Source organism: Cloeon dipterum, chromosome 2, assembly GCF_949628265.1.
Source record: "Cloeon dipterum chromosome 2, ieCloDipt1.1, whole genome shotgun sequence".
Classification (NCBI taxonomy): domain Eukaryota; kingdom Metazoa; phylum Arthropoda; class Insecta; order Ephemeroptera; family Baetidae; genus Cloeon; species Cloeon dipterum.
The window spans coordinates 33,862,230-33,889,194 of NC_088787.1; the positions used below are offsets into that span (position 1 = coordinate 33,862,230).

Sequence of the window (26,965 nt, forward strand, 5' to 3'; positions counted from 1 at the left end):
GTCACCCATCTCGAAAGAAATGAACAAATAATTAATATTTTGAGAAAGTAATAAAAATTCTAGAAAATACCAAATGAGAATTAAATTGCAGCAATTATTCGGCCTCGAGAGGAGTCGGTCCAATGTGAAATGCAAATTGAGCAATGCACTATGAGTCGCAACGTGCTGCATAATTTATTAATAATAATTGAGCAACGAGTAGTGAGACCAATTACCCACAACACGCGTAATTATAAAAAAGCAGCGCGTGCGTATAATGTTTGAAAGCAGCCGCGAGACTGTGTGTTGGACTTGTTTTTCACGCGTGGGCTGCGGGGCTATATCACAATAATAATCAGCCTCGTGTAGTAAATTACCTTCTCTGAGGCAAAATGAATACACTGTCCGGCGCGAAAGAGAGCCGCCGCCGCTCTTATTATTATTTCTCGTCGTCGTCAGCAGGCTGATAATCTGCGCTGTTCATAAATATATTATTTACAAACATGGGGTGTCGATTGCAACGCAGATTATAACTCGTGGGCTTGTTTATTTGCGCAGAAACGCAACATTTTGATCAACACTCTCGCCTCCGCGCGCAAATTTCGCGCACGACTGCTGCACTAAATTAAAACTCGACGACGACGCGGTGACGAGGGCGGCGGAGATGAACAGCCTGTGACAAAGTGTAATTGAATCTGCGAAGCCATTTCATCTCGCCGCCGGCTGCAAAAACAGTCTCCAAATGAGAAGCTTTGCTCGGCGCCCAACTTTTTGGAATTAAGCCCTCGAGTTTAAGTCGAATGTCTCTGCTCCAGCTCGTTTCACGCTGTGCGCACAAATTGCGAGGATTCTGAAACAAAACATTTGCATAAATTCACTGGAGAAATGTCATGACGGTGAAAATATGGTAATGAGCTCTTTTTGGGAGTTCAACCCTGTATATATTTAGCATTCCTGAAATATAAAATGGAACAGATACAACAATATCCGTGGAAGTGGAAACTGGGGAATAAATAGCTGCTGCACAAGTAAAAAATTATGAACACTTCAAAAAATCTGTAAATAAAGTGAATAATATATGAAGAAAAAATGTCCATATTATAGATATTTGTACTATACCTTTTTTAATTCATCGTTCTTTCAGTACAAGCAAATTGGAAATTTCCTCTTGCATCCTGGTAATTTTTCCCATTTTAAAATCATTTTAATTCTTAATCGGCCAAGGAAAGATTCCATAACCTCCCGCGCGAACGGGTAAAATTGCAATATTAACATCAATTTATTCAACAAGATATTTAATTTGGAACAAAAGTCAGCAAACTATATTTTGTTAAATGCAGTGCGTGACCATTTTTTCTTTGGGCTGTTTTTAGGGGCCTTGGCGGTGTGAGCCCTTTAGCAGTGCATAATGTACTGCTCCTAATAATTAATAAAAAAGTTAGATTAATCTATTTCCTTTCAAATTTCGTTCCTAATAAACGTTAAGCTTAATTCTGCTAATTATTCGCTACGTGCTGCAAAATAAATGGCTCATTTTGATGAATTTATCAGACTTTCTAAAATATCATTTTCCTTTTTTGTTTTGTTTTGTATACATCTTTATTTTCCTTTCTTAAAAGTAATTTAAATAGTGTTATATATTCTGAGGAGCTTTGACAGCCAAGTAAATTCAGATTTTTCATCTACGAATTATTGTATTCATATTCAGTTTTGTCGGACCAATAGGATAGTGCCAAACAATAAACATAGGAAAATTGAATTAAATTTTGTGTTTATTTTTCAATATACAAGTGAACATACATATTTAAGTAGTGTATTTTATATTTATCCACAATTTTACATCATTTTACTCAAAAGCACTATCCAAAGATTAGCGCTACATCCTCATCTTCGATTCAACATGAGACTTTCACTCTACTTATTTATTACACTCATGTACACTAGACGCTGCTGGTTAATCCAACATATTATTAACGGTTTATTTATTTTATAAACGTTGTGCTCGCATGTGACTAATTTTTAATTTACAATAAAGAGGAAAAAACAATTATGACTCAGGAATCAGCTCGCACGAACCAAGCTGCTGGTGACATTGTGTGCGTTTCTTTTTTTTTAATTATGGACTAACATTAAACATTAAGAGGAGACAGTCCAAAAGGTTGCGGGTACATGGGGAGTGGGGGAAAGGGACGCTCAGTCTGCTTGGGTCAGCTGCGGGGCTTGCACTTTGGGCTTGCGGGAGACGCGGCGGCCCAGATTCAGCGCCACCGGGCCGCTCTTGATGTCTTTGAATACGGCAATCGCCTCGTTGTGGCTCAGGCCCTGAAGAGGACGCCTGTTCACCGTCAGAATTTCATCACCTGCAACACAAAGATAAAATATTGATTAACTATTAGTTCATTCGTATTATTTTAGTAATTTTTTTAAATTTACTCCATGCTTGTTTAAAGACACTCTATATTTTTTTGGCAATTTACGCGAAAAAATAAGTTAATTCGTGAAATTTAAAAGCATTTTAAGTTAAAAATATAAGGCATGAAATAATTTTGGATGCTAGCAATATTTTTTTCCAAGTATTTGATCTTAAATCTTGTGTGAAGGTCCAGTTTACTATATAATAACAGTCAAAAATAGAAAATAATGTGATCAAATATTAACATATTCATCAAACGTTTAAATTTATGAAATAAATACAGAAAAGGAAACACCTTAAAAACATACCGCTATGTTTGCCCTAAAAAACCTGCCCTACGGTCACCGAGACAACTGGGCCGGCCCAAGCGCAAGACGGTGGAACAACTTCTCTATTACACTCATAGCATCCATCTCGCGTGCTACGTCGAAATCTATCAGTTTTACCAAGAGAGTATTTAACAGGTGCAACATGTGAACAAACGAGCGGCGATATCCTCTGCATTGTGTCTATGAGCCGCGTGTGGAAACACAAATAATTCGACTGGAAGGGCCTCCTCCCCCGACCACCCAAGTCGATTCGCGGGTGGTCCGCCTGCTGACTGCTTAATTGAATATCACCCCTCCGCTCGGGCTCGATCTCACTGCCATTCCATACAAATGAAGAGACCCGCAGAGATTGCCTCCCCAGATACACTAACAATTGTCCTGGCTGGGATTGTTGGCCTAGGCACAGGTGAATTCCTTGAAGCTAGGAAAAACACCCAACAAAAATCCCTCGCACGTGTCTTAAACTACGAAACTAAATAATATTTCTAAATTGTCTCGAATCTAATTTAATTTTGTTTCTTTAATATTAGAAATTAAATTCACAAAAAAATAAAGTTTCAACAAATTTTCAGTAATCAAAAGTTAAAATCATTTCCAAGCTCAGCACTAAACTTAATTTACTCTACGACATAAATTAATTATCAACTTCTCATATCAAGAAATCACGGTGAAATATAAATCAGAGCACCACTTCATCAAAGAGTTGAAAGTTTGCCGCTATTAAGGGTTTAAAAAAAATTGAATGAGTGAAAACCCTTGCTCGTTTCCATAGCAATGCTGCCTAATTAATTTAGTTGGAAATTTCGAAATCCTCCCTGGTTATGACAGTCTGATGCTGGTAGCTGCTTCTCGAGAGAGCACAAGAAATGCGGCAGACGTTTGCTCTGCTTCGAGGAATTACGTCTCGATTTATAAGTTCTACTTGGAAATCGAGGGGTGAAGCAGTGTATTCTTTGATGTGTATTCGTGCGAATTGTGGTTTTATGCTTCCAGCTAAGAAGCCGCTGGTATAATAATTTGTTCTACCACGAAAAATCCTACGCTTTCTATATTTAGTCGAGATATTTAATTGGCTGTTTTGTCTTGGCGTGAAAAGCCGGTAAATTTTATTTTATAATATATAACACCTCTCTATTCTCTACACTTAAACCAGAATTTAGCTGGTCTGGACGCAACATGTTGATGTGACCTTTCGCCAACGCGTAACCAAACAGCCGCTGGTCTATTTACCGGTTTTTGGGCGCGAAAGACCAGTATGGTTTGTTACGGATTAGGAGAAATTTCCGCGAGCGAGTAGATTGTGTCATCCGTAAGAGGTGCACCTTGGCCTCAACTTGAGGGATATCTCTTTCCGATTACGTCGCAATACGATTTTCGCCTTATGAGCCGAAATAAATACGTCAGCACTGAGAGGAAAAAATTAAAAAAAAACCTCTCAGATATATGGCGTGCCAATAAACAAACAAATTGCTTTCAGTGTTAAAGTGCGGTTTATTAATTACAGCTTTTCGGACGAGCTTTACAACAGCACGCGAGTCGAGCCGACAGAATAATTGGCCCCGTTTTGCACAATCTGCCGATTTTCATGAAATTCCCAGCACGAACTCGAGGATGTTTATTTGCTTTTTATCAAGATTGTACACACGTACGGTAAAACAATCGGACCGAATTTTCATTTCCCAGCAAACTTCAGCGAAATACATTAAAAAGTTTACTTTTTGGTATCAAAACAGAGCAAGTGGCGCGAGATCCAGCAGCCCGCGCTCTGTGGGAGATAATTAAAAAGCAGCAGCTGCTGAATTAACAGCGCGGCATCACTTCACAGTGGCTATAATGACTTTCAAGTGTGGGACATTTTCCCGCAACTTATTTTATTTCTCTGCAAAAACAAATAATGCTCTTGACCTCTGTACGCGACTATATAGACAGAAATTTATTTTCCTTTTTATCAAAATAAAATTTTAAACGAATTCAGACAGATTTAGAGCAAGGCAAAAAAAATTAGCTCTCTAGATTCCCCACCAAGATTTCCTTTAGCAAACAGTCGAGCCTGCTGTTTTGGTCTTTGACTCCATGCTTTAAATCTCCGCGTGCATTGCACCTGGCGCGCAGGTGTCCTTTTCAATTCACGAGTTGTTATTTCCGAGGAAAGGTGGCGGAGACACTCGTTTCCCGACCTTGCGCTCAGTTCCACCTGGGCCCCCATTATGGCACTTGAATAATGAGACTTTGCAGCAGGAACATGCATGCGGGCTTTTATTGTTTCCGGCCGAGCAAGCGGGATAATGATCAAACACTCAGTGCGAGTGTGTGTGTTTTAACCGAGGCGCAATTAGCCAAATCTCTGCTCTTTACGAGTCAGAGCGCAGCAGGAATGTGGAGCAGCCGAAGATGCATTCATGCTGCACGCAACACAATTTTCAAATCCTTATATAACCGTTCCGCAATCATCACCTGCAGGATTTTTGGTTGTATCACGCCGAATTTACAGCTGTTTCGTAAATTCTCTATATAAATTTGTTACAGGTTCACCGCAGATAAACCCGGACACGGAATTTCTTTCATGTGTGCGTATTTAACAGTGTTAAAACTTGGAGGAAGTTAAAAATATACAAAAGATAAACTGATAATCATAATAGTTAAATTTTGCATAAATACAACAGTAAAAAATGTAGAAAAGGTGTTTTAAAACAATTTGTACTCTGGCAAATATTTTACGTCGTATTTTTTCGTTTCAAAATCTTTCTATTTCTGAGGTCAAGATTTCTGCGGTCGAAAGATGTATTTCTGAGCTCACTTTTATAGACCTCTTACATGGAAAATAAAAATAATTAATTAAAAAAAAACAGCAATTTTTATTTGTACTGCTTTTTCTTTTCCTTGTTTCAATTTGCTTTTACATAAAATCTTTCCGGTCTATTTTAAATCGTTTTCGAACGAGTTTTACATCTAAAATAGGCGAAAGAAATGATTGAGAATAACTGACCTTCTTTGAGTAGGCCGCAGTCGGCGGCCTGGCCCTGCGGGAAAATGGTTTTGATGTAGATGCCCATGTGGCCTCTGGGCGAGTCCCTGCCGCCGACGATGCTAAAGCCAAGCCCCTTCTGGCCGGGACCTTTGTGGAACTCGACGCTCAGGATGTTGAAGCCCTTGTGGCCTCGTGGCAGAGTGCAGAACTTGGACTGCGACTCCTCCTCCACCGCCTCTGGCACCAAGGGCGGCGGGATGATGGTGCTCAGCCTGTGGTGCCGAAGATTCAAATTCTGCCAGGATCAAAAAATAAATAAAACTTGAATTAAAAATCATATATTGATAAGGTGTAAGGGGGAATTAACTCTTACTTTCTTCATGAAAACAACAATTTTGGCGCACTTAAACTTCAGCAATGAAATAAACATGATGAATGGATGTAAATAAAAAAGGGCCAGGATTTATATTAAAAAAATGTCTATGTCAAATTAATAGTCTTAGGCTTGATACGAGATAAATCGCTCCAGCCACTTCCAGGCGTTATCAGCTTTGTGGAAAAATTCGCGGGTAGATTATTTTTAATGACGAAATGGATTGGCGGAAGTAAAAATAAAAAGTCCAACATTCAAAATTCAAACCGCCTCTTTCTGAATTCTCGAACTAAACGCAGACCCTCGATCCTTTCAGCGGCATGAATAAATCTCGCAATGAACAGAGAAACTCAATATCTTGCTCTTTAAAAGCGCAGAGATTCGTGTATGCGTATACAACAGTTAAATCTCATTAGTATTCATTCTTGAAAGGGTGCACACATCCTACATCCTTCTTGTGATTTGATTGGAGGGACGTGTGCTTGCGATAAATCCCCAACAATGACCAAACTCAAGCGTGGAAATCCGGCCAGTGTCCTTGGCGAAATTAGCAGAACCTGTGAGCCCGGTCTCTTAGTTGATTATTGAGTCGCGCGCGATCGCTCGCTCGCGCAGCATTTAAATGAAATAAACAAGGCGGTCTTTTCATCCGCGAGTGCGCTTAGCGGCTGAGTGATGAACCCGTCCATCGGAACGTCTGTCTGTCTGCTTGTGTGCGTGTTTTTTTCCTTTCCCACACGCTGAAAGACAGGAAGACAGCGTTCTTTAAAGAAGAAACACGTGCACTACACCATCCGAGAGCTATAGGCGGGCAGAGAGACATATCGAGTTTCTCCTCCAGCTCTCGGGTATACAAAAATCATATATATACACAACCAACCCTCCGCGGCGTCCTATCCTGAACGTAATTATTTCTTCCAGCGTTATTGACATGCCATAGAAGAAAGGCATTTCAATCCCTCGTGCGCAACTAATTGGTGCGTAAGTCGTATAGTTGGGGATTCTCGCTTAAGTAGAGAAAAATGATGCTGCGCGGCACAAACCTTTGGTCGGGAGTTTTCTTTGTTTGACAATCGGAGGTCGGCACCACCGACGCTGGTTGTGCGTGTCATCAACGGCCGACGCGGCTCTTCAGGTAGCACGCTGGAGTGGATGAAGGAGAATCGCCGGGTCCGTGCCGGGGGGAGCGGGGGCAGAGGGGGCAACTGCGGGGGCAGCATGTTGTGGTCTGTGTAGTAGCCGTGATCAGAATCTGCGAATTGGGACACAATTTCAGATTATAGTTAATTTGTTACGATGACTTGTTATTTAATTTTTCATCTCAGGATTTTCACAACTATAAAACAGACAATCCTATATATATGAGGAAAAACTGCCATTTATTAACATATTTCGACATCATTTGTCACAAAAATAATTAATTTACTGGTTTCAGAGATTAAAATTCAATTTAACATCAAATTTGGATTTTCTTTTGCTTTTTTCTCTCTTATAGTTAGTAGTTATAGCATCCAGATTCTGCATGAATTGCGCCATTATTTTATAAATTTAGCCCGTTCACTGATAAAAGCTGCAAGTATATATTTTTTAAATAGGCGGCCTTTTAAATTGGCAACATAACCTTTCCTATATAATAATATATGCTTGGAATAACCGCCTGTAAATAACATACAAAAAATGAGATGAGCTTAAAAATACTTTCTTCATATAACAAAACATCTTGAAATTAGTTCAGGACACTTTATTTCATTCTTGTTGGGAAAAATGCATTTTTTTAAAATCAAATTTAGGGTAAATTCTTTAAATGCGTATTTATTTAAAAAAAAATACCAACCTCTATCTGAGGGCCTTCTAGAGCGTCCCGACGACGCGGACGAGCAGCTATCCGTGGAGCGGCGGTCCTCGGACGGCCTCTCCAGCGAGCTCCACCGGCGTCGTGCCGCCTCCGGAGGCGGCTCCGGTGGGGGCGGCACGTAGAAGGTTGGCTCGTGGACGGAGAGGCTGCGTTTCTTGCGCAAGCCAAGCAGCTTGGAGCGCAGGGTGGGCAGGATGGAGCCCCTGGACGAGCAGGACGAGGACGTGGACAGCGAGTCCGAGTCGTGCTCTGCGGGCGGGATGCGGCGGGGCAGGGGCAGCCGGCGCGTCATATAGGGCAGCGACAGCGCCGGGTCCAGCGGCGGCGGCGACGGCGACGCTGTGGGGGTCGCGCGAGGCGCGTGTCCTGTGGAAAAGGACGAGCAGCGCCTGCGCAGCTTCTTCCACCTCTGCGACAGCGTTTTGTTCCACGCTGAGAGATCTGCAACAAAGATTTAAGACAAACAGGTTAAAATTTTAAATATTACAGGAATGAATGATTTTAAATAAAATATTAGGTAGAGTTTTTATAATTATATGTATGCGGTCTTTTTTAAATCTCGTTTTAAACTCAATTTTATCAAATTAATTCACATCTTGATAGCTTTACAGGTAAAATCTGGAATTTTTCTTATATCGACCTTAAAAATTTATTTTTCCCCTACAATTAAAACATTAAACTTTGTCAAACAAATTTTAATTTATGAAGGTAAAACCCACTAACCACTGGTTTCAAGTTTTTAATAAAACCATAATATGACTAATGATATTCAAAAATAGGTCATTTAAATATTAATTTAATTTAATCTGTTACAACAACAAGCTTAACCTCAATAATAATTTCTTTCAGTTATCAGTAAAATGCTTTCTCTGCTCTATCCCCCGGTGTGCTTTGTTGTTTTGATTGCGGTTATCGTCTAAAACGAAGTTACATAAAGCAAAACAAGCAAGCGGAGCACGTGATTTCATTCCTTTTGTTATAATGCTCATTAAGTCACTTCTGCTTTTAATTGCACACGCAAGCGGAAAATGCTATTTCATTTGGAAAGCATAACATAATTCGAGTTTCGGCGATCGGAAGTGAGAACAAAGGGTATTGTACCGTCACTCTTTTGCCCGCTTCCCATGACTAAAATGAATAAATAGCCAAGGAACTAAATACAAAATTACAATTTGCGCGCGTAACACGATACGCGTGTGGTATATTATACACCTCTCGACTCTACATCCTTTTGCGCGATGATTCATCTTAGAAAACACAATAGTCTCATTATATGCGCGATTTTTAAAAGTTACATAACGAGCCGGCTGGCAGACAAAGCCGCAAATTTCATCCTACGGTGCTTTGTGTGTGCAATTATTCTTTTCGCCGCGAGGGCGTGTGATACCTGCCGTGCTCTCCGCTCTGCTGTGCACCATTTATACACAGGGCGATATAAATTAAAACGCCGCAGCGAAAGGACTGCAAACTTGTACTCATACCAAGTACAAGTTTATTGCGTTTCCTTTCTTTGGCACTGCTTGTCAGCTTTTATTTTGTTATGTGGCAAAATAAATGTATCTTTTAAATTAGTCTGAGATCAAAAATTTTACGCAACAATAGAATTATATCCTATACTGCAATTGAAGTCTGAAGAATACGAAAGATTTATTTAAAGCTTTATTAAAAAATTTATACAAATAAAAGTTCAAAATATATAGATTATTATGAAATAATAAAAATGATATTCTCAAATTCTACGCATTGCACAGTAAGTATTTAATCCTGTTTTTTTATTATAAATGTTAATAATAACAATTAAAAATATTTTTTAATTTGAAAATTAATAATAATTATTATACATATCATATTATTTTAAACTCATTTTTTGTGTTCTTAAACAATTAAAAATAGTATTTAATATAACTCTGTAATGTTTAACGTAAAGCAAAAATAAGTACGAGAGCCTCTGCAGTCGTGGGACGACCTGTATACACGCGTAAGTGAGTCAGTAGGCGCAGAGCCTTTGAACTCACGTGTACGTGTGTGTTTTATGTGTGTGGGTAATTATGTTCGCGGCCACGGAAGGCCTTATTAGTCTTCTTGTCGTCGGTGTGTCTAGAATAAACTTATAACAGCGAGCCGTTCAACCTTATAGATTGCTTTCTTTTTTTATATTGAGCTCCCCGATTATAACTTGCTATCACCGTAATAAAGTGGTTGTCATAATAAAAACAAAACTGTCGCGTTTGCAGCGAAAGGAAAAGTGGGCCGAAGTTGATAAACACGTCGAAAATGAGAACTATGAGGCTTGCTGCTGGTCGCGATTAAGTTTCCTGAGTGTCGAAAGACACACATACACATACACGCACACACGTTGGTGGTTATGATAATGGTTTGCCTTTTAAAAGTAGTACTTGTGCTTGCGATAAAGTGCGTTGAACCAGTAGTGCGCCGTGTGTCTAACAATCTTGTAGAAATCTAAAAGAAAAATGAATAGAGTTGAAAAATATTAGGTTTTGAGAAAATCTTCCCAAAGACGCAACACGGATGAAAAATCTAAATCTGTTTCGCAAAATTGACGTCATAGAAACCACAACTGAAGGATATATTCGAAACACGCTTACGTCCTTTTTTGCATCCTGCTTTTCCTCCATTCTCAATTTTCAGAACGAAAACAATCGCAGTGCGTACATATATTTTTAGAAACAAAAACCAAGACGGATACACGATGCACGTGCGTAGTACTTGGAGAGGCACAGTTCAGTGCTCTTTAAATTTTCCGACAAATCTCCTTTCTAGCTTCCTTGTAACCGTTCTGTTTATTTGTTCTCTAAAATGTGTTCCTGCCAAGCCTTGCTCTCTCGTATGCAGCAGAGACACACACAAAGCGTGCACTCCGCGCTGATGTGTGAGTGGTGCATTGGAAACTCCAAGTCAGTTACTGCTGCTCCCCCTGCTGGCTCTTTATTTTCTTTATCGCCCGCTGCTTTGTGTGTGTACAGCTCAGCGCTTATAGCTGTAAACGCCCGCGATAATTGTGCTCCAAAGGAGAGTGTTTTGTGTAAAGCGAGGGGAGCTTGCTTGGAATTCATTACGCCAAATGAGCAGCCCTTTTAAACTCTGGGTCTAGCATTTTAGTTGGATGTGTTAACTTGGGGAACAGTTGGAAATATGTATGCTAAATCGAAGATATCTTGTTGCAAAGTTTTTTAATTCAACACAAGACTACAAAATTTTTATTTTTAAACAATATTTTTTCTTTAGTTTGAGCATCCATTTTTGAAATACATATTATTTTGAATTTATTTTTTAAATAGCACATACGAGTTTACAAAATTTGCTTATTCGTTACAATAAATCCGTTATAATAACATTTTTCTGCTGTCTAATCCTCATCTAATTAAAACTAACACCAATTTTCTCTTTAATGCAACCTTCCTCATTGAAACATTACCGGTTGTGCCACGAGTCAATTTTTATGGTGTAAGATACTAAAATAAAATCACTCTGACTAATATATTAGACCCTAGCTAGTTCAAAAACTCCTCAACACAGAAGCTAAACACAGTAATGTCCGTGGCTGTAAACGAAGGCAGCACATGGAAGCACACGTTTTCACAGCAGCCAGCGAATCGTGTTTACTCTCCAAATTAAAATTAGAGTTGAAAAATATCGGTGAGCGTAAGGACGAGCGTAAATATCGAAAGTGAACACGCGAAATGCTAAGGTCTTTTTGGGCAAACAGCGGAACCGAAGATAAAGAGCGGCGGCGAGAAAGTCTCTGCGATAAATTTTTGACAAACTGGCCTTGGTGGAATATTTCCAATGTTTGCTCGAGCAGTTGTAAAAATGTTTGAAAATGAAGAGAGGATATAAGCCAACCTTGTGCAATATTTAGTGGAGAAACAATATTATCTGTTCAATATGAACCTAATTTATCATTATTTTGATGTGGTAAAAACATTTTTACTGTCCCAAAAGAGCCATCAGCAATTTTATAACGCTAATTAAAAAGTAACCAAAAGGATAGGTTATATTTAAAAAAAACAGCGGTTGGTATTTGGCTTCTTAATTTTTTGTTTCAATATATTCCAAAATCCCCCTGTTAATATGTATGGAATATAATAATATTTTTAATTGAATTGAAAGAGGGTAACAATTTGAAATTATTTGACTTGTTTTGGCTATAATAAGTAGTTGATAGTCTTTAACAACTTATTCAATAATGTGCAGTTATTCAAATTTTATCCAAAATAATTTACTGCGAATTTGACCCTTTTTCTTGGAAGATCTCAATCTTTTTCGCCAAGATTTATCCAACGGTGTGTTTCAATTACTTGTAATTCAGGCAAATGGCGACGTTGGGTTGGCTAATACGTAAATATGTAAAATAATTAATTAATATTTTTTGTTTAACATAAGGTGTTGTAACATGGGATCCCTTATGCCACTTTTTGGGGAAACTCTTTGTTGGGACATGAAATAAGATTTCATGTAGGGAGACAATCTATACCATTTTTGAGAAGCTTGCTAACTTTGCAGCCACTTTTTAAAAAATTTACTGGGCTAATTTTTGTTTTAAGACTGAATCGTTAGGGATTTTAATGCATTCGCAATAACGATTTTCTGGAGTTTTGCAGTATTAATAATCTTTAAATCTATAATTTACTAAAGTATATTAAATAAACCAAATACAGTCATTTTTTTAAATCCAATCTGTTTAGAAATTGCTACAAAATAAATATTCAGAAAAACTGATGATTATTTCCGGGTTTATACTGTCACATGGCAGATGTAGCTGCTTGAAAATAAAAAATGTGAATAGAACGACCTGGCGCGTGACCCACTGCCCACGGCCGGAGAAATCACTAATCGCCTCTGCTTGGCACAAACAAAACGCTCGATCCGCCGCGATTGAGGTCCTCTCATCCTCTAGTCGCTTTTTGATTTGATATCACGCCGCCGCGTGGAGACAAAATATCATCAACGATGAAGAGGATTTCTCTTTCAAAGGAGATTGAATGGATCGCCATTATTTGCAAATCCGAGGAGTCATCAATCTGGCGTGCCGAATCACGATTGGGCATTATTACTTTTCGGTAAATGCGTGCGTTTAATGGAAATAAAAAGTCAGCATCACTTTCTGTGTGTCTTTGGCAGAATGAAAAATCGTAGGAACAATAACGCCGATAATTACATCGCCTCTCTTGGGCAAAATTAACTTTGGAGAGAGTTTTTTTATGAAGATAGATGATTGTGCTTTGATAAAACATTCAGATGACAGTTCATTTCACGGAAATAATTGCAAAAATTGTCCGTTTAGAAAGCACACATTTGAAAAGGATATGAATGAATGAGTCTGGAACTGATAATTTTTAAAAAGCAACACAAAGCCAGTCCTTCTTCTCCCGATGAGAGGATTTGAACGAGGAAATTTTCCTCCACTTGATCACGCCTTGCTCTCTTGAAACGTGCGTGTGCGATAATCGACGCCTAGATATCGAGCTGTTCAAACATCAAGCCGATAATATAATATGAAAACTCGGTGAAAGATTCGAGGCCAGAGTGCACGCATATCTGATGGTTGCCACGGGCGACGCGAGCTGTGAATGAAAATTTGCTGCGCACCGCCACAAAATGCCACTTTTGCTGTGGCAAAGCCTCCCCGTCACGTCAACTTTTGAGAAATCGGCTTCGCAAGGGCATATTACACCGGGGAGGCGCGGCTTTAGAAGAATTTCAGACGAGACCAGCGTTCCCAGAATAAATGAGTGGCTTTTTGCCGGGCTTTTGCTCATCGTGTACGCGACGGATTTCCTGCGAGAAAAGTCGCTGCTGGGTTTACGTCACGTACACCGAGGGAGACATATTAAAATGGGAAAAAATGTTTTCTCCCTTTCTTCGCCACTTCCTTTTTGGAATGAAACTGCGAAAACCGGAGAAATCCTTGTTGTGGTTACATAAAACAATCCTTGAGGATTTAGTTAAAGCCTGGGTACGAATGTAATATTTTTAGAAAAGTGGCTGCAAAATTTTTATCCTTTTTAAATGGTGGGCCCTGCGTCTCCCTATCTGAAATCTTACTTCTTTTTTTGGTTTAAAATGCATAAGCACATTTTTTTTCTCAGGAAATTGTCAAAATCTGAATTTTGTTGAACTTGATATCGTTAGTTGTCTAACTGTTATAAAATACGTAATAATAATCAGAAGTTTTCCATATTTTATAAAATTACGCATTGATAATATTTTTTTAATTTATTTTAAATCAAATTGTTAATTTTTATTTTACTCCAATCCCAACAGCAAATCATGCACTAGTTTTAAGATTTTCACTTTAGAGGAAAACATAATAATGTGTAGTAAAAGATGTCAACAAATTTAGATTGCTACACAGAAACCTACATCTTTAAGAGAGGGATTTTTATTATGTATTTCTATCAATTTTTGGCCAACAGAAAAATCTCTAACAATGCGCGCAGGTTGGATCATTGAATGCACCCCGTAGCAATGCAATAATACCACCGGCTGCTTCGACACAAAAGCACCCTCATGTACACCCCCATGTCGGCAGCCGCACAAAAGAAAGATATCACATTGCAACCGAGTGCGCGGAATGATCGTTCTTGAACAAAATCGGATTTACTGTGTTGTCGGAATCGCTCTCAACCTTATGAAATCGACATGCAGTCGCAGTTGCAGACATTTATTGCATAAAAAATTTATTCACCTGGCTGTCTGCTGCGAGGGCGATGCCACCCCTGTGTGACTAACGCAAATGTTACAACGGCGAGCTGTTTTCTCCCCTGCTAAACATTCCTGCAGCTTTCTGAATTGGAAGAGAAATTTCTCATGGGGAAATTCTACAATAAACTATATGAACTCTCAAACCGCACGTTCACAACCATATATTAAAATCTTGAATTACGTTTGCTCGATCTTTTATTAATTATATTTTGGTTTAAATTTGTTACTCTCTGCATGGAAATTAGGTTTAAAAAAATATTTCCGCAAATGTTAAATTCCCCAATTTTGCAAATTTGATCCTGAATAAATTTTCAGACGCTCTCCTAATGAAGTCACTAAAGGATGTGCTTTCCGCATGATTTCATCAACAGTATTATTAAACAAGTCGAAGAACAGCTGCGCTCTTCCAAATATAGCGGTCTGCGGTGCCTTCTTTCACACCCCCCATTTTCACCTCCAGACGCGTCACATGCAGAAAACCGTCCCTGCAAGTCGCGCGTAAATAACAGTGACTGGGTGAAAAACAGACCAGGCACCCCGCCAGCGTGTTGGCCTGCAAGCTCTCTGTGTTAGCGACGAAATCATTTTCCAGCGGCCATAAAACTGTCAAATCCAGACGACTGCAAGTGCCAAGGGAGCCGGCTCATTATCGCAGTGGCTCGTTTTCAGTTTCGACAATGGCATTAACTAACTAGCACCAGCAGGGAGGAAAAAGAGAGAGAGAAGAAATTTCATTGCATTGTATTCGGTTTGTGCAAAAAAATCTGTAGCTAAAAAGGAAAACCTCCGCAAAATACGGAAAATACCAACATTCGATATTTGTGGTTGAGCAATGTTATTTTTAATTAAATAAAACTAGCAAATTGAATGAATAACGTTAATTTTTTTTATCTAATTCAATTGTTAAAATAAATATAAAAATCAAATCAACTTTCCTCATATATAAAAATGGTTACAAAATTGAACTAATTATTTAGTAGGGGTCTGAGGAAGTTTTGTGCGTTATGTAAAACCTTTTGTTAGGCGTTATGCAAGAACAATGGATGATTTTCTCTTCATCCCCGGGCATAGCAGGGCTTGCGGTAACACACCACATTCGAAAACAGAGTCAGCTGAGCGTGTTCTCTGGTGATATAATTTATTCTGATTGAGATAAATGTCCTTCCCGTGGAGCACACGTGACCGCACAACTGCGCCTCGTTTCGCCCCCATGGCCGAGTCGCGTCGAAATTAGAGATGACGAGAGAGCAAACCAAATTACACCCCCAGCAGTGCATGGTGTTTTAAAAAAGGCACTCTATGCACGTGGAGACGCCCACTTTTCCACGGCAGCCTCCGAAAAAAGCTGGTGATGATGAAGTGGAGGACCACCCAGCTCGAGATTCGGCTCTAATGCGTTCGTAACTAGCCACGTTGCGGCCAGAGGAACAATACTTTTTATAGGAAGGAGCCGCGATGTATCGCATAGGAAGGAGGAAATTACCAGCAGCACCCTTTCGTCTCGTAATTCACTGCGGGGCATGCATTCCTTAGTTTTCTTTCCTCTTGTGCTTTATCGCGAGGCGGACTCGTGTTTGTTTTAATTGTCTCGTAAAATGACCGCTCCAACATCTTCAAAATCAAGATAATGTGCCTGCTCATCTATTTCAATAGCGTTTTCCTCCATTCCTCTGCTGACAGTTGAAAGAAAATATTTTTCGGCTCGACCTTTCCTCCGTGATTTTGTTTCGTTTTCAAGGTGCGATCGAATTCCCTGCATTTTTCGATTCGAATTCGTTATGAGTTAGTCACACAATATCAAACGGATCACTGTCAGTTTTTCTCTTCTTTTAGATTCGTTATTTTATACATATGTCTCAAAAGCTTCTTCTTACTTCGGCAATGAACATTATCCCAGAGATTGTATTATTTACTTTTCTTCACGCTCATGGCAGTCAGACTGAGTCAAAAATAAATAGACTCAGCTTTCATTCAGTCCGAGTATCGAATGTGTATATAACTGATAAAAATGAGCTCATGGACCTTGACTGTATATATAGGCTTTATTTTTACTATCAAGCTTTGCATGTAGACGTAGCAAAGTATATTATTTTATTTCTCTTCTAAAATGAACTCTTGACATTCAATATATAGCGAAGGTAATGTTTTAAATCACATCAAATAATGCAATTGTGAGGGTCAATAAATTTTTCTTTAGCTAAAATCAGTGCTTTTATTTTTTTTCACCTATTCAAGCCATGATTTTTTTTTAATTTCAGAGATGTGAAACTTATATTTTAGATTAGTTTCATTATGTTTTCGCAAACATCATGAAATCGTAGTTCAGTCCAAGTATTGCGATTTTCCATGTCAATTTTAAACTTGAATTGATTTGAACCCGTCAAAAATATGGTAACTATAATTCATCAGAGCCCGTGGAATGCCACTGTGGTATGAATTATGAAGTATTTTGTTTAGGTTTAATTTTTGAGTTTGGAAATTCTCGGCATAAACATATTTTTTGATCGGTTATCTAGACCACAAAGTTATTTTCAATTAAAAAAGTTGGTTTCGAGGCAAATCTGAAAACATATTATTTTCTCTATTTTTATCCCTTAAGACAAAAAAATCAAGCTAAGAAAATTTGCAGAGCTTTTTCGATAATTCGTCGATATGCAGTAAAGTAGTGTGTTCATTCATCAGTTTAAATGGACCATTATTAAAAAATTCCTTCTTCAGTTCTTCAATGATATTAATTTAATTTATTACGTTTGCTTTCTCAACTTATCAGCAGTCTCCAACTCTATATTCATTTAATTTTTTATATAAAGCAATATCCAGTAACTTTTTTTAGACAAAATTACTTTCTTTTAACTTAAAAATTTGTAAATCAAATTGGTTTTAATAATGATGGTTGAAGAACTTTTGAATACATTGATTAACATTGTAAAACAAATCAAATTTATATGTTACATAACTCTATTTATGAATTAAAACCATATTAAGATTACATTCATACTGGTACTGATCTTGAACAAGGAAGTGTATACTTTTTGGATTCACTTATTGTTAGCTTCAGCAGGAAATGTGGAAATGACAGAGTTTATTCAGAAAATATCCTCTCTGGTTTCATTAGTATTTTGAAAGCTCTCTACCTCACTTCTCTTAACAAACGCGTAGCACATAAATGTTAAGAAAGCGCTACAATGATTACCAAATCGATAATAATCAATTATCTTAACCAACAAAGTGCTATAATCTAACATTATCGGCGTTGCCTCACACATACACACATTTTACTTTTAGTCCCCATATTATAAAATTGAGCAAGCCGGCTGTGAAAGGAATAAATCCTCATCTATATTTACTTTTATATCTAATTCATTCGCAGCTGAGCCGCGGCTTATGAAGAGATAAATAAAATAATGTACATATATGCAACAAACGATGAGTCACCACCTCCTCGCCCCTGCTTCTGCAGGACGAATAATAATAATACAATAAAAAAATAACCTGCTGCTTGCTGGGCTCTCGCGTTTTTGAGCAGCGGCTTCTCGTCTCATTATTCGACGACGAGCAGATGTTTTTCGCTCTGCGTGCGCGGCGGCCGGTGTTGCAGAAGAGAACCAGCTGACGATCACGCCTTTTTTTTGCTACAATTCGCAAACATGTTTTGCTCCATCCGCTGCTGCTGGCTAGCTGGCTGGCTGGTCTGGCACAAACACAGCTCACACGCAGGGAAAAACATAAGCAGCATCAGCGGCTCGGCAGCACGCGTGTCCAATTATAAAGTAAAACACGTTCCTACATATCGCAAGACGCGACGTGTGAAAATAGAATGGAGCGAAATGGATTTTCGGAAAAGCACCCGTTTTTACGACCGGCCTGAAAAAAATGTATATCTAGCATTGGGAATTTAAATTGACTTTAATTGCCACCGTGTTGCGTGATTTTATTACTTTATACAGGTGCACGCGGAGGTCTAGATTTACGACCAATAATAACAACAACGAAAAAGAGACAATGGAGGAGAGGATGTTTTGTAGATCAAAGATGTTTGACCGAAAAGGGGAATTTTATGATCATGATGATTTTAACGTTTATTCGGTCTAATGTGCAGATTATCCGTAATAAATTAAATGGATTTAGACAGTTTTGCAGCCAATATTTCTATTTTTGTCAATTTTCGCGCGCAAGTTTCTTCAAATTAATTTTCAGTGATATATTAACTCTTTTATGACCTCTAAAATGAGCTCTATAATCGAATGAGGAAATATTTGCGTCAAAAATGTATCACAATCGGGAAATTTCGTAGTCCTGATCTTTCCCCACGATTTTTAGAGGTAAAAACTAACACAATAGCTCGACACGATCATAATATTTGTTTAAGATTATTCACTTTAGGAAAAAACAACTCACTACACTCGGATTATAGCTATAATCTGATCAAAAAATCAACAGAATTAAAAAAAACACTCACACAACCAAATTACGAGAAAATGTTGGATTTCGTAACAATCATTCTAAGATTTCATGTATTTATTATTAAAAATCGAAGACTGGTAACCGCAAACCCCCCGAAAATAATTTTTCCTGTACATAAACTATTATCCCTAACGACTTATTTAAAGCTAATTGTTACTTTTAAGAATATTGGCTGTGAAATTACCATGCATTTCAAATTTTAATGGTCAAGAGTTTCCAAAACGTTTTTACACCGTTGGATAGATTTCGATAAGAGGAATCAAAACTACCAAGAAAACATAGTGAAACTTTGAGGAGAAAATTCGAAAAATATTAATTTTAATCGTAGCAAGGTCCCAAGCTTTCAAAATGTACCGCGCCAAAAATTTGGACCACTTTCCGGACTCTTTAAGGTTTTTGTCGAGCTTCACAGGCGATTTAAAGGGTTATAAACAAAAAATCAGACGCTCAGTAAAAATATTCGGCCGTCTTTAATTGCCATCCCTATATAGCAATAAAATGAAATGCGGGCCGTTGTGTAATTTCTCCCTTTTAATTACGAAAATTAGAGCCAATTTGTGTGAGACCCGTTACGTCGTTGGTGCTGCAACACTGCATCTCACGGCGAGACCGGTGGAAACATTGTGGCACACACCGATTAAAACCAAGTCACACATTCAATTTTGCCGCTCGCGTCCCATTTTTCGGACCAACGACGTTGATTGTTATTAATGATAATTTTCGAAGCGAGGAATTTTTTCATCGCGGCTCACTCAGGAGAGAAGAAGGGACCTTTTGTGGCCGTATCTCGGCGCACGGTGCCGTGCATGTGTGTGCGTTGACCTTGGAAGGTCGCGCCTCCTCATTTTCCCTATTTAGTTTTCCTGGCTGCGTTGCGCGTCGCTGCCTTTTGTATTATAAGCAGCAGCGCGCCTGCCGCTGCCACAGTCAGTCGATCGACTCGAAAGAAAGGAAATTAAACTCGGCAGCCAGCAGCCGGTTGACCCAAAAAAACGACGCTCTTTTCGCGCCTCCGAAACTCGGTTTCCTGCCTCACAAAACGCAGCCAACAATATCTCATACTTTTTGTAATATGCACATTTGAATAAGGGTTGTGCAGTTTGATAATTATTACAGATGCAAAAATTTACTTTAAAACTGAATTGACTGAGGACTGAGAGGACTAAATTTACAAATATCATCTAAATATTTTATTTATTTAAACCTGCTACCTTCAAGAACCAAATGGAATTAATTTTTTTCAATTTAAACTCTGTTATCGATTGCTGCGGCAATAATTTTATTCAAAACTACTTATAAAGTCTTTATAAACATTAGTCTATTTTTTACTCAGATGGCTCAGATGTTTCTCTTTAAGGATTAATGTTTTCTACTTATATTTTAAAAACTGAAGATAAAAGACACACTTGTAATATTTTAATTAAATTATACTTCGAAAATCGATATTTTTACAGCTAAATGCTGTTTTATTTAAAAATTTAAATTAAAAATATAACTATGAAACATATTGCTGATGAAAGGAAGTGGCTTGCGCTTTAGTACACAATTTTGCAAGTCACAAGACAAAAGCAAGTCCGCGGTGTGACTCAGTGCTTTGTATATCGGAAGCAAGGCACGGGATTTCAGCGTGTACTTGAATGAATATCTTTATTTGCGTTCAGGATGTGGATTACTCGTTATAATATACACTGCATGTATCCGCAGTTTATTTTTTTTTCTCTCTCTCTCTGCTGATGCTATCTGCGGCCGAAATGAGCATCCAGCCTCTGCGTGGGCGCTGAGATGCGAGGAGCTCATTCACATGCACGCAGCCCTTTTTGTCTGACGTTTCTATTATTGGCGTGTGTAGGAGAAAATATAGAGATAACCCGAGACGCTGCATGCGGCGGTTATGAAATGTGCGTGTAACTTTCTTTCTTTCTTTCCTTTCAATGGAAATTTCGGTGTAAAAATGGCACAAGGCTCCTCTGCATTTTTGACGTGCGTGTGTGTGTTGTTATGACACATATTTCCAATTTGCCTATTGAGCATTTGTTTGCGAGGTGAAGCAATTCTGATGGATGCTGAATTGATTTTCTGACGGCATAAACAAACCAATAGTGAATTAAGTGATTTGCAAAAAGAATTCATATAAATAGAACCCACGATATGAATTAAGGTTACCAATTCCTGTTTTTTTTTTTTTTTTTTTTTTTTTGCCGTTTTGGCGGAAATGTTCCAGAATGACCACTGTGAGGCCCGCTCATAAAATTAGTTGGTGTTGGAAATTCTTAAAATATATTCCTTAACAACATTTGGTTTTCCTGAGTGCATTATTTGTTTCATTTTCTTAAAATTTTTCATTATCTTTAGAAGAACGTCAAATTTGGTCATAAAATAATTTAAGGTTAAGTTTTTTTTTAATTTCAAAATCAAAGAAGTTTCGAAAACTTTTTCAATATAGTTGATATTGCAGAAATTTCATTTGAATCAATGTCCATGAACTGACACCGCAGTTTCCTTCCTGAAAATAATAGAAACTGACCTTCAATAACGGAAAAATAAATACATCCTCACTTGCAGATACCAAACCACAGATATTGACATAAATAAACATAGAATTATTGCAATAAACAGTTCACACGATGTTTTGCAATATTTTGTCTACAGTTAACCACAAAATAGAACGCCTCAATTAGCAACGTTTTTAATTCCCTCGGGTCAATTAAATTTGGCAAAACATTTACCGCTTTTTGCGTCACTGGAAACGAGCGTCGTGTTTGCGCAATAAAATTCTCGGCGCGGACGTGATGTACAGTTGTAATGCGTGCGCAAATTGAATGCGTCGTCGGGGACTTCTAATAAAATTTCCAGAAATGGTCTCCGCGTCCCGTGATCGCAGTTTGTTGGCGCAGGAAACGCGCGATTCGCATTTGGGATGCGTTTCACGCCGCCGGCTTGGTGCACGTCTTTTGTTCGCGGCACGCCAGCGGAGAGTCCAAATGTGACTCACCTTCCTGCCTATGGGTTTGGGCCGGGTCTTTCGCTATGGTGCGGCCGACGAATCTCTAGCTTCCATCTCGGAAATGCAAGAGTGCGCGCGCGGAATGATCAAGTGGAAGTGCGGTTTTTATGCAAAAGGGCATGCCGGTGGCATAAAAAATTGCTTTTTGTTTAAAATTGGTTCATTATTTCGTTATCAAAAGTTAAGCTTAAATTTATAAATGTTGGAAATGGCTAAATTTTTAATTTGACATGTCATGCAAACTATGGAGTGAATAATAGATCGGAATTGAAAATTTCTATAATAGTACTACTGCATAAATGCTTTAGCATTATAATATCAATTTCCTGTGTTAAACTAATAAATGCTTGAACAAAATTTATACATATAAATATTTGGTAACTACAGAAAAACAATCTAAATATAACAATATGTATTTAAATTAAACAATTGTCAAAATCTTTTATTCTTTAAAAAAATGTTTAAATAATGTTTCTTACATATTGAAAATTTAAAAAAATATATTGTTTATAAAAAATTAGTTTTAAAGTGGAATGATACTGGGCAACAATTGAAAATTATTTTAATTGTTGGATGCCTTAAACAATTGACCGATAAACTATTTGTTCAACAATTTGCATTAATAAATAACGGCCCTTCCTACAATAAAAATTCAAATTTTGCCAATTTTCTCCAAAATTTACAGTGCTCGAACATATTTTCTTGGCATATTCCGATTCCTCTCGTCGAGATCTGTCCAACGGTGTTTGCCACTTATTGGGCAAACTCTTGGTTTTGAAATTAAATCGGATTTCAAGTAAGGAGACAGCCATTGCCATTTGAAAAGCACGGTAACTTTCGAGCCAATTTTCTCAAAAAATTACAGCGCTCCTTAGGTCAATTTAGGCTTTAACTAAATCCTAAGGGACGAGTTTATGCAATGGCAACAAGCGTTTTCCAGGCTTTCGCAGTATCATTCATCTTTAAAGAAATAATATGAATAATGGTGTTGTGCCAAAGATTATTAAAAATATTAACTTGAAAATTTATTGTGGTAGCCTCTGGGATGATTATTTAAACATTTATTCTATTCACTGATACCCTCTTCACTCTTTACTTTATTCCTAAATGATTTTCATTTACTAATAATAACAACAACAACAAATAAAAACGAAGCCCCAAATGAATAATAAGAGAATATTAACCTTTTTTGTCAGAGGCCGGCGCCGAGAGGGTGGACGTGAGGTCCTCGTTAGAGACGGACAGGGAGGCGGGGGCGCGCAGACTGTGCCTGAGGGGCGACATTCGCAGCAGTCGCGGCAGGGCCTCGCCCTCGGGCGAATTTTTGAATAGCACCATCAGCACCGAAGGCTCAATCCATCCGCGTGTATCGCCTTCCTTCCTTCCCTCGAACGCACACTATGTGTCCCGAGTCGGACAGCGAACGATGCTCCTGAGATGCGCGCACGAGCACTCTCGGGCCAGAACTGAAACTGAAGCGAGCAGAGCACAACAACAGAGCCGTGTTCTGTTCTCATTGCCCTGCCGGCGAGCAGACGCAACTCGCGCGGCCGTGGGGGGAAATAATCTCCCGCAAGTATATGTATTACTTTGCACTTTGTGAAAAGTTTTTTTTTAAATATTATACACACATGATGTTAATATTTAAATGTATTAATTCAGCAAAAATCCTGTTGGCGCTGGATTTTTATAATGCCTTTTCGGTCAGGTTTAATTTAAAAAAAGTATTGTGCAAATGAAATACGAAAAACAGAATCGTTGCTTCTAGTGCAATAATTGATTTTATTATTATTTGTCTTTCTGAATAATTTATTTAAATTTATGCACTTCCTGATCAAACAAGCAAATAGAAAATTTCCTAGTTTTCTCAATTAATAAAATTTATTAATTATAATTGGCATAGCGTTAAATATTAAAGTGCAAAAAATACAAATTAAATTAAAATTGTTTAGTTTATCAAAAAAATTACTAACATTTTTAAAATGTGAAAATATTTTGTATGATATCTTTACAATATTTTATTATTTAATACAATTAAAACTGTAAATATTTCACAATTTAAAGTATATAGTGAGTTTTTATTTATTTATTTCTATGAAAACACAATAATCAATTTTATCTATTAATTCGTTCCTGATTTGCAGTTCAGGGTTATAGATATAGCTACCATTTAATGGGTGATATCTGGTCATGATTAGTTTACTTATGTAGCGATATTAAAAAATACCTATAGCCCACTCAACATTATTGTGTTACTTACTCAGAACTATCCTGCAGCACTGAACAGTGACTATATTGTAATGCTTACAGAATATTCGTCAATTTATTCCTCTTTGCCCTTGTCGCAATGAGCTTAGCATTTCAACACCATAGATTTTCAAACTTATTATTTACTTAGAGCAAACAACAAAATTGGAGGCAGCTTAATAATGATAGAAAACTAATGACGCAATTTATACCGCATGACTGAAAAATAAACACATTATTTAAAGTTACTTTATCGTTTGAGCAATCAAGTTAAAAACACTTTTCAACAAGGTTTCTCCTAAAAAACACAACAAATTTTAAAATAATAGAAATCAGTAGATTCTTAACATTTTGGATGCTATAAATGTAATCAAATCAAGTAATTTCGCATTTTCAATGTGGATCAGAATAATTAAAGAAATATTTCTCATGTTATTGAATGTATTTTCTCCTGAAAGCTTCAATTCATCCTGGTCCCGGTAAAATTACACAACTTTCAACAACCAAACGTGAATTCCTTGTTACAAGAAAAAGGCAACAATCAATTCGACAGTGAAAATTTGGGTGTTGAAAGTTGCGCAATTTTACCGCGACCAGGAAATTACTACAAATCCCAAGAAAGGAAGGCCGAGGGGTGTTGCTCATCGACCCCCTGTTCCCACGTTTCCCACGAAATTGAGACACACGTATGGCTCCGATCCGTCTTGGGAAAAATATCCTCAACTAACTGCGGTGCATCCATGCGCCGCTGCTGCAGCCGAGGGGTGCTAATTTTAGCCTTGCGGGGGTGGAACACATGGTGGACCAATAATTATACACACATCACGCCTGAAAAACTTTTCTCGCCACTTGAGATCCGAAAGCAGATGGCCCTGCTGCATTATTTTATTTATTTTTTACCAGCCGCAACACAGACCCCAAGATCAGCCAAACACGTCTGATGCTCTTGAAAAAGTATTTTTTTTTCTCTCTCAATCACAAAACACATTGCCGCGAGGAGATTAATCGGGAATGCGTTCGCGGTCGTAAAAAATCTCAGCTGTTGTGACAAATGGAAATTTTACAATCCAGTTTGTGGTTGCGGCTCGTGTGAGAGCTGTTTTTAAATTAGATGCGTCTAAATATTTTCGTCCCAATCTTAAAGAGATGATTGATTCGAATCTTTTGAAATATTCTTAATCCTTGACACAAAAGCGAGCTGATCAAATCATGATTCATTATTTGGTCGATGGTGAATATTAATTATAAAGGTTACGCCATGGGTTATTGATTAGATTTATAAATTATTAAATTATTTGGAGTGCTGTGCGAAACCTAATCTGGTGTGATGTCCAGGCCTTAAATGAGCACAATTTATGAGTTTTTTTTAACTTTTTGAAGATTTTTGACATGAACATTTTCCTTTTTGTTTTTCTCTAAAAATTAATAGCTGAATCAGGAGAACCGTCAAATTTTACGATTCTCCAGCTATTTTTGGCATTCAACGTTTGGCTAAATTCCCCGAGTTCCCAATTATCATTATCAAAATCAAGTATTAATCAGATTATTTTGCTAAGACACAAATGAAATTAAATGACTATTTTGAGCAAAAATCGATGATTATTTTTGCGCATCCCTGTTATATACTTATTTTAAATTCTGCGGGTAAATTATTGTTATGGAGAGAATTTTTTCAACGTCTGTGATATCAGGTCGAATTTGAAACCTAAACACAGACGCGGGGCATTTTTCTCGCCTCGTATTTCTTTCCCCGTACGAAATTCGAGACAAGTCAGGCGCTGCATACACAACTTTTGAACGTATGTGCATATATACATATGTGTGTGTTCGTGCCTGAGACAAAGAAGGGCCCTTTCTTTCTTCGCTGCTTGTTACACTCGCCGTCTTCCCTTTTCTCATGGAGAGCAGTCTCCTTTTGATAAAACACACACACGAGATGCAATAAAAAAGCTAAAGAAGAAGTCAGTTTATATCAAGATATTTTTAAGGCCGTCAGTCTAGCTGGCTGAAGAAAAAAGGAAGCACTCGCAAAAGAACAAAAGGTTATTTGACGGTGAAATTTTTCTGCTGGGAGAAGCAGTTTTCCGGTAAATAAATGAGAAAAAGGAAGCAGTTTTAATGGATTTTTTTAGTCATTATTAAATACGTGCTGCATCAAAAAATACTGAAAAAAGGAACAATTATAATAATGATAATAATGATGCCCTCGCAGGAATTTTTTGGAAAAAGAAACTTCACGCAGAGCAGAGCCAATTGAAAATATCCAGTTAATAAATCTTAGAAATATTAATTAAACAGCGTTAGAGAGCAATTCTAATTCCAGTTTTCCATTTCGCAGTTAACAAGAAAATTGCATTCTTGTGCTCTGATTTTAATAAAAGAGTTCTTTCTCTAACTCAATCTAAATCCAATTCCGAGCAACACTGCTGTTGAGGAGTTGAAATTGAAAAAGTTAAGCTTCTGGTTGTATAAATTGGCTTACCTGCGTGCAGTGCATACATGGCTCTCGGCAGAAAATTCCTCCTTTATTCGCACCGAATTACGCAGCTCCTCTCGTCGTTGTCGTCGTTCATATGCAAACTGGCTGACGAGCAAGTCAAGTCACTC

The 26,965-nt window shown here is 37.8% G+C and overlaps 1 protein-coding gene across 2 annotated transcripts; it reads right to left on the reverse strand.

Moving 5' to 3' along the window:
* Window positions 1–1,733: 1,733 nt before the first annotated feature.
* On the reverse strand, window positions 1,734–26,965 carry LOC135936282 (pro-interleukin-16-like). 2 transcript variants are annotated; one of them, XM_065479041.1, is made up of 5 exons: window positions 26,841–26,965; window positions 7,897–8,358; window positions 7,106–7,314; window positions 5,708–5,984; window positions 1,734–2,339 (listed from the first exon to the last, which is right to left on the reverse strand). In XM_065479041.1, exons 1-5 carry the CDS (start codon window positions 26,857–26,859, stop codon window positions 2,173–2,175), a joined length of 1,134 nt encoding a protein of 377 aa, XP_065335113.1. In that variant the 5' UTR covers window positions 26,860–26,965; the 3' UTR covers window positions 1,734–2,172. The 2 variants fall into 2 exon arrangements, with proteins under 2 accessions (XP_065335113.1, XP_065335111.1); XM_065479039.1 differs by lacking the exon at window positions 26,841–26,965 and adding an exon at window positions 23,296–23,586.